Source organism: Bos taurus, chromosome 4, assembly GCF_002263795.3.
Source record: "Bos taurus isolate L1 Dominette 01449 registration number 42190680 breed Hereford chromosome 4, ARS-UCD2.0, whole genome shotgun sequence".
Classification (NCBI taxonomy): domain Eukaryota; kingdom Metazoa; phylum Chordata; class Mammalia; order Artiodactyla; family Bovidae; genus Bos; species Bos taurus.
The window spans coordinates 7,668,099-7,682,631 of record NC_037331.1 but is presented as its reverse complement, the minus strand read 5'-3'; the positions used below and the strand labels follow the sequence as shown (position 1 = coordinate 7,682,631).

The 14,533-nt window shown below is 43.3% G+C and overlaps 1 protein-coding gene across 1 annotated transcript in view; it reads left to right on the top strand.

Moving 5' to 3' along the window:
* Window positions 1–14,230, top strand: part of C4H7orf57 (chromosome 4 C7orf57 homolog) — a 28,885-nt gene extending 14,655 nt beyond the window's left edge. Inside the window, exons 6-9 of the mRNA NM_001079785.1 lie at window positions 9,193–9,290; window positions 10,513–10,712; window positions 11,680–11,694; window positions 13,350–14,230. Of these exons, the coding sequence (NP_001073253.1) occupies window positions 9,193–9,290; window positions 10,513–10,712; window positions 11,680–11,694; window positions 13,350–13,396 (360 nt within the window). The 3' untranslated portion in view covers window positions 13,397–14,230. The remainder of the gene's footprint in view (window positions 1–9,192; window positions 9,291–10,512; window positions 10,713–11,679; window positions 11,695–13,349) is intronic.
* Window positions 14,231–14,533: the final 303 nt, after the last annotated feature.

Sequence of the window (14,533 nt, the reverse complement as noted above, 5' to 3'; positions counted from 1 at the left end):
CAAAGAACCAGCTTTTGGCTTTGTTGATTTTTGCTATGGTCTCTTTTGTTTCTTCTGCATTTATTTCTGCCCTATGTTTTAAGATTTCTTTCCTTCTACTAACCCTGGGGTTCTTCATTTCTTCCTTTTCTAGTTGCTTTAGGTGTAGAGTTAGGTTATTTATTTGACTTTTTTCTTGTTTCTTGAGGTATGCCTATATTGCTATGAACCTTCCCCTTAGCACTGCTTTTACAGTGTCCCACAGGTTTTGGGTTGTTGTGTTTTCATTTTTGTTCATTTCTATGCATATTTTGATTTCTTTTTTGATTTCTTCTGTGATTTGTTGGTTATTCAGCAGCATGTTGTTCAGCCTCCATATATTGGGATTTTTAATAGTTTTTGTCCTGTAATTGACATCTAATCTTACTGCATTGTGATCGGAAAAGATGCTTGGAATGATTTCAATTTTTTTTGAATTTACCAAGGCTAGATTTATGGCCCAGGATGTAATCTATCTTTGAGATGGTTCCATGTGCATTTGAGAAAAAGATGAAATTCATTGTTTTGGGGTGAAATGTCTTATAGATATCAATTAGGTCTAACTGGTCTATTGTATCATTTAAAGTTTGTGTTTCCTTGTTGATTTTCTGTTTAGTTGATCTATCCATAGGTGTGAGTGGGGTATTAAAGTCTCCCACTATTATTGTGTTATTGTTAATTTCCCCTTTCATACTTGTTAGCATTTATCTTACATATTGTGGTGCTCCTATGTTGGGTGCATATATATTTATAATTGTTATATCTTCTTCTTGGATTGATCTTTTGATCATTATGTAGTGTCCTTCTTTGTCTCCTTTCATAGCCTTTGTTTTAAAGTCTATTTTGCTGATATGAGTATTGCTACTCCTGCTTTCTTTTGGTCTCTATTTGCATGGAATATCTTTTTCCAGCCCTTCACTTTCAGTCTGTATGTGTCCCCCGTTTTGAGGTGGGTCTCTTGTAGACAACATATATAGGTGTCTTGTTTTTGTATCCATTCAGCCAGTCTTTGTCTTTTGGTTGGGGCATTCAACCCATTTACATTTAAGGTAATTATTAATAAGTATGATCCTGTTGCCATTTACTTTATTGTTTTGGGTTCGAGTTTATACACCTTTTTTGTGTTTCCTGTCTAGAGAAGATCCTTTAGCATTTGTTGGAGAACTGGTTTGGTGGTGCTGACTTCTCTCAGCTTTTGCTTGTCTGTTAAGCTTTTGACTTCTCCTTCATATTTGAATGAGATCCTTGCTGGGTACAGTAATCTGGGCTGTAGGTTATTTTCTTTCATCACTTTAAGTATGTCCTGCCATTCCATTCTGGCCTGAAGAGTTTCTATTGAAAGATTAGCTGTTATCCTTATGGGAATCCTCTTGTGTGTTATTTGTTGTTTTTCCCTTGCTGCTTTTAATATTTGTTCTTTGTGCTTGATCTTTGTTAAGTTGATTAACATGTGTCTTGGGGTGTTTTGCCTTGAGTTTATCCTGTTTGGGACTCTCTGGGTTTCTTGGACTTGGGTGATTATTTCCTTCCCCATTTTAGGGAAGTTTTCAACTATTATCTCCTCAAGTATTTTCTAATGGTCTTTCTTTTGTCTTCTTCTTCTGGGACTCCTATGATTCGAATGTTGGGGTGTTTAACATTGTCCTGGAGGTCTCTGAGATTGTCCTCATTTCTTTTAATTCATTTTTCTTTCTTCCTCTCTGATTCATTTATTTCTACCATTCTGTCTTCTATTTCACTAATCCTGTCTTCTGCCTCTGTTATTCTACTATTTGTTCCCTCCAGAGTGTTTTTGATCTCATTTATTGTATTATTCATTATATACTGACTCTTTTTTATTTCTTCTAGGTCCTTGTTAAGCCTTTCTTGCATCTTCTCAATCCTTGTCTCCAGGCTATTTATCTGTGATTCCATTTTGATTTCAAGATTTTGGATCATTTTCACTATCATTATTCGGAATTCTTTATCAGGTAGATTCCCTATCTCTTCCTCTTTTGTTTGGTTTGGTGGGCATTTATCCTGTTCCTTTACCTGCTGGGTATTCCTCTGTCTCTTCATCCTGTTTATATTGCTGTGTTTGGGTGGCCTTTCTCTATTCTGGCAGTTTGTAGAGTTCTCTTTATTATGGAGTTTCCTCACCGTGGGTGGGGTTGTACATGTGACTTGTCAAAGTTTCCTGGTTAGGGAAGCTTGTGTCGGTGTTCTGGTGGGTGGAGCTGGATTTCTTCTCTCTGGAGTGCAATAAAGTGTCCAGTAATGAGTTATGAGATGTCAGTGGGTTTGGAGTGACTTTGGGCAGCCTGTATATTGAAGCTCAGGGCTGTGATCCTGTGTTTCTGGAGAAATTGCGTGATATGTCTTGCTCTGGAACTTGTTGGCCCTTTGGTGGTGCTTGGTTTCAGTGTCGGTATGGAGGCGTTTGATGAGCTCCTGTTGATTAATGTTCCCTGGAGTCAGGAAGTTCTCTGGTGTTCTCAGGATTTGGACTTAAGCCTCCTGCTTCTGGTTTTCAGTCTTATTTTTACAGTAGCCTCAAGACTTCTTCATCTATACAGCACCATTGATAAAACATCTAGGTTAAAGATGAAAAGTTTCTCCACAGTGAGGGACGCCCAGAGAGGTTCACAGAGTTACATGGAGAAGAGAAGTGGGAGGAGGGAGTTAGAGGTGACCCGAATGAGATGAGGTGGAATCAAAAGAAGAGAGAGCAAGCTAGTCAGTAATCACTTCCTTATGTGCGTTCCACAGTCTGGACCACTCAGAGATGTTCATGGAGTTATACAGAGAAGAGAAGAGGGAGGAAGGAGACAGAGGTGGCCAGGAGGAAAAAGGGGGGAATCAAAAGGAGAGAGACAGATCCAGCCAGTAATCAGTTCCCTAAGTTTTCTCCACCATCTGGAACACACAAAGAGATTCACAGAGTTGGGTAGAGAAGAGAAGGGGGAGGGAGGAGATAGAGGCGACCTGGTGGAGAAAAAGGAGAGTCCAAAGGGGGAGAGAGCAGTCAAGCCAGTAATCTTGCTCCCAAGTAAAAATGGGTACTGAAGATTAGGTTCTTAAAAGTACAAAATTGATAACAAATACCAAAAATCAAAGATTAAAAATCTAGACGAGAGGTTGGATTTTCAAAAATACAATATTAAAGGAAAAAAGTCACAAAAATTAATATATATATATATGTGTATGTATATATATATATATGAAGTTTGCTTTAAAAAATAGGGTCTCTTTTTTTTTTGCAAAGTAATAGTAGGTTATAAAAATGAAAATTAAAGGAGTAATAGAGGACTTAACATTTTTTTTAATTTTTAAAAATGATAGTAAAAATATATCTAGGACTTTCTCTGGTGTTGTTGTGGACAGTTTGGGGTCAGTTCATTTTCGGATAATTCCTTGGTCCGGCTTATATTTCTCAAGATCTATAGGCCCCTTCCTAAGTAGTCAGTACTAACTACAGGGTTTTAATCTTTTGCACCTGTCACTTCCAAGGCGGTTCCCTCTGTTTCAGCTTCTGTTTGCTGGTCTCTTCAGTGTCTGATTTCCGCCCTGACACAAGGGGGCGGTGGTGGACACTTTTTTACGCTCACTTGTTCAGTTGCGCTGTGGGGAGGGAGGGACACTGCAAACAACACTGGCATGTGCTCGCATGTCTCAGCCACACTGGGCCTGCCCCAGCTCACCGTGCATGTGCCCTCCCTGCCCACACTGCTCAGGCTCTAGGTTGCCCTGCTGGGAACTGTCTGAGGCCGGCCCCGGGTTGTATGCACCTCCCAGGTCTAAGCTGCTTAGGTTCAGGCACTTGGGTAGTCCTCAGAGGTGCAGACTCGGTTGGGCCTGCATCTTGTGCCCTTCCCAGGTCTGAGCAGCTCAGGTGACCAGGTGTTTGGCGAGCGTGGTCGCTGTGACTTATCACCTCCCCCATCCCTGCCGCTCGGTTTTCTGGGTGTACAACCAGCACACCTTCTCAGGTGGATGTTGACTGTCCAGAATCCCAAGAAGTCTTAGTTAGTGAAGAAGCCTGCTTGCAGTTTGGTAGATAATGCCACTCTGGGGCCGCGATTGCCCCCTTCCAGCTCTGGCTGCCTGTCACCGGAGGGGGATGGTCTGCAGCCCACTAGCCCTGTTCAGTCTTTTGTTCTATGAGCGGGTCTGACGGGGTCTTAGGTTAGGGCTTTTCTCGTAGCTCTAGTCAGTCCTTTGTTCTGTGAGTGGGCCTGGTGGTGTCTTAGGTTAGGGCTTTGGGTGTGGTAGCTATCCTGCAGTCTGGTTTGCTAGCACAAGTTAGTTCCCTCAGATTGCCCTTGGGGCATTCAGGCCTGGTCCTTACTCTAAGCAATGCAGCCCGCGCCTCCCTGCCCAGCCCCTGCCTGCTAGTGGCGGGTGCAGGCGTCTGTGCTGCTTCTCCGCTGGGGAAGTTACCGCTGGACATGTAATCTGTGGGTTTTAATTACTTATTTATTTTTCCTCCCAGTTATGTTGCCCTCTGCGGTTCCAAGGCTTGCCACAGACTCGGCAGTGAGAGTGTTTCCTGGTGTTTGGAAACTTCTCTCTTTTTAAGACTCCCTTCCCGGGACAGAGCTCCGTCCCTACCTCTTTTGTCTCTCTTTTTGCCTTTTATATTTTTTCCTACCTCCTTTCAAAGACAATGGGCTGCTTTTCTGGGTGCCTGATGTCCTCTGCTGGCATTCAGAAGTTGTTCTGTGGAATTTACTCAGCGTTTAAATGTTCTTTTGATGAGTTTGTGGGGAAGAAAGTGGTCTACCCATCCTATTCCTCTGCCATCCCAGGACCGCCCTATCCTTTTCTCTTTATGAACATCAAATCTGTGATGTGAGACTGCCTTTTGTTTAAGGAGCTGACATGGGGAAAGTTAGCCATCACTTCTCATCTGCCCAGATAGGAAGGACGTTATCCAGTTCCTGAATGAGCCCATTCTGTTTGAGGGTTTAAGGTAAAATTCCCCAGAATACTGTGTGGACAGGAAGGGAAGAGGAGACAGTGCTTTGCAGCTGCACAAACCCCACAAGTGTATTTGACCTTGAAGGAATGCTGGCTCCAGGGTGACACACTTTTAAGGCATTTCTGTTTCAAGGGAGCCATGGAAGGCCATCCCTGGTTGGTGGCTTTATGGTGGTGTCTCAGTTCAGAGGCCATTGGTCACAGCTCCCGGGCCGTGGGGATCTATGGGTGAGCTGGTGATGTTCATGTTAAAACTAGCAGCCGTGTCCTGGCAATGAGCCAGCCTTGCCACCCTCACACTCACACACACACACACACACACACACACACACACATACACACACACACAACAACCCTGCCTTGCCAGGGAGTAGCCTTGAAGCCCACTTCCCAGTGTCTAGTTGGAGGAGAACCCTTGGAAGTTTATTTTGGGGCTTGGAAAATTGAGCCCCATGTGCAGGGTCAGCTGCCTATATTTAGCTGGCTGTTTGCCCCCAAGACACCCAGTCCCAGCCCTGAACCTCGGTCTTGGCGTTTGCACAATCACTGAATGAGCTGCTCTCAGGAACATGCATGTTTCTGGCAACACCTCCCAGCAATACCCAGAGCCTTCAGATAGATGGTAAACAGGGTTGGTGCACATGCCCTGTTAAAGGCTGCAATGCTGCATTGCCCCCAAACCATGGACAGAGTTATCCAGGGGCTGAGAAAGTGCAGGGCTGAGAAAGTGTGGGGAGCAAGCCCGTTCTATCCTGTGTTTCTCTGCACAGGTGAGGCTCAGTTCAGTTCAGTTGCTCACTCATGTCCGACTCTTTGCGATCCCATGTACTACAGCACCCCAGGCTTCCCTGTCCATCACCAACTCCTGGAGCTTGCTCAAACTCATGTCCATCGATGATGTCATCCAACCATCTCATCTTCTGTCGTCCCCTTCTCCTCCTGCCTTCAATCTTTCCCAGCATCAGGCTCTTTTCCAATGAGTCAGTTCTTCACATCAAGTGGCCAAAGTATTGGAGTTTCAGCTTCAGCATCAGTCCTTCCAAAGAATATTCAGGACTGATTTTCTTTAGGACTGACTGGTTTGATCTCCTTGCAGTCCATGGGACTAATCAAGAGTCTTCTCCAACACCATAGTTCAAAATCATCAGTTGTTTGGCACTCAGCTTTCTTTATAGTCCAACTCTCACATCCATACATGACTACTGGAAAAATGATGGCTTTAACTAGGTGGGCCTTTGTTGGCAAAGTAATGTCTCTGCTTTTTAATATGCTGTCTAGGTTGGTCATAGCTTTTCTTCCGAGGAGCAAGCGTCTTTTAATTTCATGGCTGCAGTCACCATCTGTAGTGATTTTGGAGCCCAAGAAAATAAAGTCTCTCACTGTTTCCATTGATTCTCCTTCTATTTGCCATGGAGTGATGGGACTGGATCCCATGATCTTAGTTTTCTGAATGTTGAGTTAAAGTCAGATTTTTCACTCCTCTTTCACTTTCATCAAGAGGCTCTTTTGTTCCTCTTCACTTTCTGCCATAAGGGTGGTGTCATCTGCATATCTGAGGTTATTGATATTTCTCCCGGCAATCTTGATTCCAGCTTGTACTTCATCCAGCCCAGCATTTCATATGATGTACTCTGCGTATAAGCTAAATAAGCAGGGTGACAATATACAGCATTGATGTACTCATTTCCCAATTTGGAACTAGTCTGTTGTTCCATGTTTGGTTCTAGCTGTTGCTTCTTCACCTGAATACAGGTTTCTCAAGAGGCAGATCAGGTGGTCTGGTATTCCCATCTCTTTCCATGGTTTTTTCTATGCTTTTTCTGTTTCTTTGCTTTTTCTATGATTCAGCAGATGTTGGCAATTTGATCTCTGTTTCCTGTGCTTTTTCTAAATCCAGCTCAAACATCTGGAAGTTCACGGTTCACGTACTGTTGAAGCCTGGCTTGGAGAATTTTGAGCATTACTTTACTAGTGTGTGAAATGAGTACAATCATGTTGTAGTTTGAGCATTCTTTGGCATTGCCCTTCATTGGTATTGGAATGAAAACTGACCTTCCAGTCCTGTGGCCAGTGCTAAGTTCTCCAGATTTGCTGGCATAATGAGTGCAGCACTTTCACAGCATCATGTTTTAGGATTTAAAATAGCTCAACTGGAATTCCATCACTTCCACTAGCTTTGTTCATAGTGATGCTTTCTAAGGCCCACTTGACTTTGCATTCCAGGATGTGTGGCTCTAGATGAGTGATCATACCATTGTGATTATCTGGGTTGTGAAGATATTTTTTGTATAGTTCTTTTGTGTATTCTTGCCACCTCTTCTTAATATCTTCTTCTTTTGTTAGGTCCATACCATTCCTGTCCTCTATTGTGCCTGTCTTTGCATAAAATGTTCCCTTGGTATCTCTAATTTTCTGGAAAAGATCTCTAGTCTTTACCATTCTATTGTTTTCCTCTGTTTTTTTTTTTTTTTTTTTTGTTGTTGTTGTTGCATGGATCACTGAGGAAGGCTTTCTTATCTCTCCTTGCTTTACTTTGGAACTCTGCATTCAAATAGGCATATCTTTCCTTTTCTCCTTTGCCTTTCACTTGTCTTCTTTTCTCAGCTGTTTGTAAGGCCTCCTCAGACAACCTTTTTGCCCTTTTCCATTTCTTTTTTCTTGGGAATGGTCTTGATCCCTGCCTCCCGTACAATGTCACAAACCTCTGTCCATAGTTCATCAGGCACTCTGTCTATCAGATCTAATCCCTTGAACCAATTTGTCACTTCCACTGTATAATCATGAAGGATTTGATTTAGGTCATACCTGAGTAGTCTAGTGGTTTTCCCTACTTTCTTCAATTTAAGTCTGAATTTGGCCATAAGGAGTTCATGGCCTGAGCCACAGTCACTTCCCAGTCTTGGTTTTGCTGACTGTATAGAGCTTCTCCATCTTTGGCTGCAAAGAATGTAATCAATCTGATTTCAATATTGACCATCTGGTGAACGTCCATGTGTAGAGTCATGTCCTGTCTTGTTGGAAGAGGGTGTTTGCTATGACCAGTGCATTCTCTAGGGAAAACTCTGTTAGCCTTTGTCCTGCTTCATTTTGTACTCCAAGGCCAAATTTGCCTGTTACTCCAGGTATCTCTTGACTTCCTACTTTTGCATTCCAGTACCCTTATGATGAAAAGGACATTATTGGGGGTTTTTTTGGGTGTCAGTTCTAGAATGTCTTGTAGGTCTCCTTAGAATCGTTCAACTTCAGCTTCCTCAGCATTACTGTTTGGGGCATAGACTTGGATTACTGTGATATTGGTTTGCCTTGGAAACAAACAGAGATCATTCTGTCATTTTTGAGAATGCACCCAAATACTGCATTTCAGACTGTTTTGTTGACTATGATGGCTACTCCATTTCTTCTAAGGGATTCTTGCCCACAGTAGTAGATATAATGGTCATCTGAATTAAATTCACCCATTCCAGTCCATTTTAGTTCACTGATTCCTAAAATGTCAGTGTTCACTCTTGCCATCTCTTGTTTGGCCACTTCTCATTCACCAGTCACATCCTCAACTGGGCGTTGTTTTTGCTTTGGCACCGTCTCTTCATTCCTTTTTTTTTTTTAAGTTTTATTTATTTATTTATTTAACTTTACAATATTGTATTGGTTTTGCCATTCATTGACTTGAATCTGCCATGGGTGTACATGTGTTCCTCATCCTGAACCCCCCTCCCGCCTCCCTCTCCATCCCATCCCTTTGGATTATCCCAGTGCTCCAGCCCCAAGCACCCTGTATCGTGCGTCAAACCTGAACTGGCAATTTCTTTCACATACGATATTTTACATGTTTCAATGCCATTCTCCCATATCATCCTGCTCTCGTCCTCTCCCACAGAGTCCAAAAGACTGTTCTTTACATCTGTGTCTCTTTTGCTGTCTTGGATACAGGGTTATTGTTACCATCTTTCTAAATTCCATATATATGTGTTAGTATACTGTATTGGTGTTTTTCTTTCTGACTTACTTCACTCTGTATAATTAGCTCCAGTTTCATCCACCTCCGTCTCTTCATTCTTTTGGGAGTTATTTCTCCACTCTTCTCCTGTAGCATATTGGGCACCTACCGACCTGGGGAGTTCATCTTTCAGTGTCCTATCTTTTTGCCTTTTCATACTGTTCATGGGATTCTCAAGGCAAGAATACTGAAGTGGTTTGCCATTCCCTTCTCCACAGGTGAGGCTGCCAGCCATCAAGTCCAAGTATCCAAGCAAAGTGGGGACCCCTCTTGGCCACAGAGAGCCTGCAGGAAGCAAACTGTCCTTTCCACCCATGTAAGTGCATGGGCTGGGCAGCGCAGTCTGGATTCGGTGTGGGTTTGGTCTTTGGTCCAGGTGGCAGGCACCCTCCCACACCACAGGTGGATGCCGCCTAAGGCTACTCACCTCCCAGCAGCAGGCTTCAGGGGTGTCCCTGCAATTGCACAACCTCCCGCGGCCCGGCCTGTCCACTGGCCTCTTCTCCCGTCTCCCCTTCCCTCCTGACGCCCCTGGACCCTATGGCCCCCTTTGTCCCCTTGTTGTCTCATGCGCCTGTGAGCGCGGGCTGAGTTGTCTCCTCCATCAGCCCGAGTGCTGCCTTCCCCCTCTCAGGAACCCCCTCACCCAGGCTCACCCTGTCAACCTGGGACCACTCGGCCTAATACGTGTGTGCTGCTCAGTCCTGCCGCCTTCTGTCCCTGGGGCCTGGCCCCCAGTGTCCATACTAAGTGAGCCCCCGACTCTGCGTTCCGCTGGAGCATCCATCAGGTGCCCTGACATGTGGGTAGTTGCCTGGCTGGAGAGAGGGCCCCTGATGCCTTCTATTTCTCTTCACTTTCCCAGAATCCCATTTTAGTGCCAGAACCAATGCCGTTAATTGTCCGACTAATTCTTCAAATGGCTTCTCCGCTAGTGGGTGGAGGGGAAGGGGAGTGATCAATCAGTCACATTATGTGTGACAAATGTCATGAGAGCGCCGCACTCAGACTATGAGGGCAAAAAAATTCTATCATCTACCTAACTTTCCATCTCTCTGTCTATCCATTCGTCCTTCTATCTATTCCCCTAATCATCTATCATCTGTGCAGAGAAGCAGAAGATAATCTGTAATGTGAACTGGGCAGAACTCATTAAGAAAATAATAATTTGTTGCAAAGTGGTAGAGTCAGAGTCACTCATCCCTCCCCAGGGACAGGGCAGTGCTTTCTCCGGAGAGCTCTCCAGAGAATGCTGGAATTCTGCTTCTTCTCATTGTCTGTTCTGAAGAAAGGCTTTTGGAAGCTGAACTAAGTGTGAGCTGAACTAAGTATAAGTGTCCAGGGCGTGCTTGCTGGTCACTTCTTTATGTTTAAAAGTGGAGAGAGATTGAGAAAGAGGTGGAGAGAGGCAGGGAGAGAAGAGAACCATCTCTATTATGTCTTTAGGAACAATAACACATGTAATTTACCATGAAATTGATTGCTTCTGGGTTTTCATTCACCTTTGTTCTTAAGTACTTAATTTTTCTCTTTTTGAGACCTGGTCAAAGACCCAGTTCACCTACAAACTTTTCCAAACTGATTAGCAATGGATATAAGGATGAGTGGTTACAGCAGCAAGCGGACTCAGACAAGAGGGCCCCGCAGACCCCTCAGTCCTCTGTCTCATCTCCGTCCCCACTGGACGCTGAGCTGCCCGCAGACCCAGAGGCTCCTGGAGACACCACGGAAGCCGCAGGTGAGGAGCATGGCCACCGAGGCCCCTTGTCTCATTCACTGTATCATAATGAGTGATCCAAAAGCCACATAAAAAACCTACAGAAGTATTGAGGTTACAGGAACACATGAGGATAATATGTATTTTATTTTTTTCCCTGTTTATTCGGATGAATAGCAAAAGTCATTATTTCTGTAGCTTTACGTTTTCTTTTAGTTGTTGAAAATTCCGACGCTTCTTGTGTTGTACCACACACATAATATCGATTTTAGTCTCCTGGATCCAAAAGGTTCTGACCCACGCAATGACTGGTCTTCTCTGGGGCAGCTTCAGAAAAAGCCATGGTTTCTGAAAAGCACTAGCAGTTCACGTTGGAGTCGTGCCATTGTCAGCACTTCTTACACTTTGTCATTAAACTTTACGTATCAACAGTTTAGTCCTTTCCCTGAAATTTGCTACCCAGAAACTCTATTTGATTTTTAACAATCGCAGTCACAGGGACAGTTGGTCTTATTTTTTGGCCACGTCCGTCTTCAAATCCATCGAGCACTATGCTTAGTTTCTGTGGTTCAGTCGCCAAGTCACGTCCAGCTCTGCGACTCCATGGACTGCAGTAGGCGAGGCTTGCCTGTCCTTCACAATCTCCCAGAGTAGGTAGCTCTAGGAATTATTGACCGTTTACCTCTAGGAAACTTATTTTCACCCTGAGGCTTCAGTTCTCCGATTAAGGAGGCAGGAACTGTGTTATGTCCCTTCAAGCATCTCAAATGTTTTATATATAAGTGTGATCTCTGTGCACCTTCCTGTCCAGTGGGCACCTCACTGCCCCAGCCACTGTCTTAATGACACACTCCCTCCACTGTCACCATGATGCCATCTTAAGTCATACAACTTTTTACTAATTTTTAAGTAATTATTAAAAGTAATTCTTTTAAAATTAGCCTGTTTTATTGAATTAAAAAACTAATGTACTTGTTCTTTATTCCAGAGTCTTCTCCTCTGAGTGAGTATTTTTAGAGAAACTGACCTGCGTCCAAATATAAAACGTGTCTTAGACGCACAGAACAGTCGATGGACATAGTTCTTGAACCTGAAGCTGACGTGTCTCAGAAGCCTATGAGATCCCTCTCTAAACTGCTGGTGTCCTAACTACGAAAGCTGGTGCCATCTACCCCTTTAAAAAGTCGAGTTCTAGCAACACAGTCTGGGGACAGCAAAAGAAGGAGCACTTACATTATTACAATAAGACTAGTCTTTTATGCAGATCACACAAGATAAAGCATAGTATAGTTCACTTTGCTGCTGCTGCTGCTGCTAAGTCGCATCAGTCGCGTCCGACTCTGTGCGACCCCATAGACGGCAGCCCACCAGGCTCTGCCGTCCCTGGGATTCTCCAAGCAAGAACACTGGAGTGGGTTGCCATTTCCTTCTCCATTGCATGAAAGGGAAAAGTGAAAGTGAAGTCGCTCAGTCATGTCCGACTCTTCACGACCCCATGGACTGCAGCCTACCAGGCTCCTCCGTCCATGGGATTTTCCAGGCAAGAGTACTGGAGTGAGGTGCCAGAGACCTACATTTTATTAAGCACCGTGTGAGAGATGTGGGTTTAAATAATGGTAAAGAAGTGAAAGGGGCTTCCAAGATGACTCAGCGGTAAAGAATCCGCCTGCCAGTCGGGAGACACAAATTCATCCTCTGGGTCAGGTCTTCTCCCTGGAGAAGGGACTGGCAACCCACTCCAGTATTCTTGTCTGGAGAATCCCATGGACAGACAAGCCTGGCAGGCTACAGTCCATGGGGTCACAAAAGAGTCAGATATGACTTAGCAACTGAGCACAAAGAATGAAAGGCCACGAGAGGACCCCAATTTAAATACAGATGTGGCAGGCACCAAGGCCCACCTACGGAGGGTCTCCAAGGGGTTTTATTGTCATTTTTCTGCATCGTCTTAAGTAGGTAGAATTTACTTCACCACCACCAAAATATGTTATCTGGTTAAAGAACATTAGTCTAAGGTTATATACTTCCTACTGGGAAATAAATCATTGCACGTGTTGTATAATATCTCAGCACACGTGGGACTGACTCAGGGACCACCAGCTGCCTGCGAGTTGGAAGCCGGTGTTTCTGACACGTGATTAGTCCTTGTGGGTAGGACAGTACACTAGAATTTTATGTAGACTACAGTTAGAATCCGGTAAATAGGATTACTACTTTAGTAAATCAGTACAGAGACATTTCTTTTCTTTTATTTAAAATAGATTAATAAGTTAGGGACTTCCCTGACAGTCCAGGGGTGGACTTCCCCTTCCTATGCAGGGGTTGCAACTTTGATCTCTGATCAGGAAGCTAAGATGCTACCTGCCTCCTGGCCAAAAAAAACACAAAACATGAAACAGAAACAATATTGTAACAAATTCAGTAAAGACTAAAAAATGGTACACATGAGCCTCTCAGCCTTCTGAGATGGCCCACACTCTGTCTGGGGACCCTGTTTCTCTCTAAATAAACCCACTTCTTACCTATCAAAAAAAAAGATGGTACACATTAAAAAAAATTAGCTTGCAAAAAAAATACAATTAATAGGTTAGATTTTTAAATTTATGAAACAGGCCATCTTAATATCTTTACTTGTCAACTCTTTGTTTTATATTGCAGGTTCAGCAGCACCTCCACCTGACTCAACACCCGTGGAGCTCAAATAATCCCAGACATAAAGGGCATCCTGGATCTATGTTACAGCTATAGTCACAAGTCCCCTGTTATAGTTTATTAACACAGATTTTACAGAGTGACCCGTCTTAGAACAGATGTGAACTCCCTGCTGCGTGGCGGTGCTGGTGTTGGGTTTTGTTTCTTGCGTCTCTCTGGGATGGCAGGCAAGTGGCCTCTGCCCCGCTGCGCCTTGCCAGCCTGGGATGTCCCAGAGCTGCTTCCTCCCCATCCTCAGCAGATAGCACGTCACCTCCTGCCGTGTGAGCCTCTGTGGGTCCTACCTCTTTTGAAATCCGTGGTTTAGATGCTTAACTGGAAAAAACTCACCAAAACTTTTTCACTGTTTTGGTCTTGAAATTTTTGTAGAAATAATTTTTCTGTTACAAAACAGCATTTAATTCCAGAATATTGTGATATAGTTTATATTAAGAAAAAGATTGATTTGTTATACCTTGAAGTTTTAAACATTTAATATAAAAACATTGCTGCATTTTCTAGTTTTAAATGTTTGATAATATTTTTTGCATCAACTGAAATTCATAGTAGCGAACATTTATTGTTTTGCATTAAGTAAAAATGTTTAAATACTTAATTTAGTAATCTTAACAAAAATGTTTTAATACAGAGACAGTTCTCTCATTTTATAAATTTCATTGCCATTTAAATGTAAGTAATTAGCATAAAATGTAATTTTATATTTTGTACATTTAATTCATTAATAAAATAATAATTTTCTGCTGGAAGATTTCAGACAGCCAAGCAAAGTCAGAGATATTTTAGCTTCTTTCCCAGAATAAACTTATCATGTACTTGCTCACCTCAAATTGAAGTTTTCAATTAATTCTTCATTTAAGGACACTGAGTTGAGCACATGGATCTGTATCCTTGAATCAGCCATAGGGAGATTGTGAGTGGTGTGTGTGCTGAACAGAGAGAGTTCGCTTTAGGGGAAGGTGCCAACTTTCTTTCCTTTGTGACCTTTTCCTTCCTCTTCTTTAAAACCTACCCCATCCTCACCCTTCCCTCCCCAAGAAAAAACCATCAGGAACAGATACAGTAGCTTAGTGTTAGTTGCTCTGTCATGTCCAACTCTTTGTGACCCTATGGACTGTTGCCCACCAGGCTCC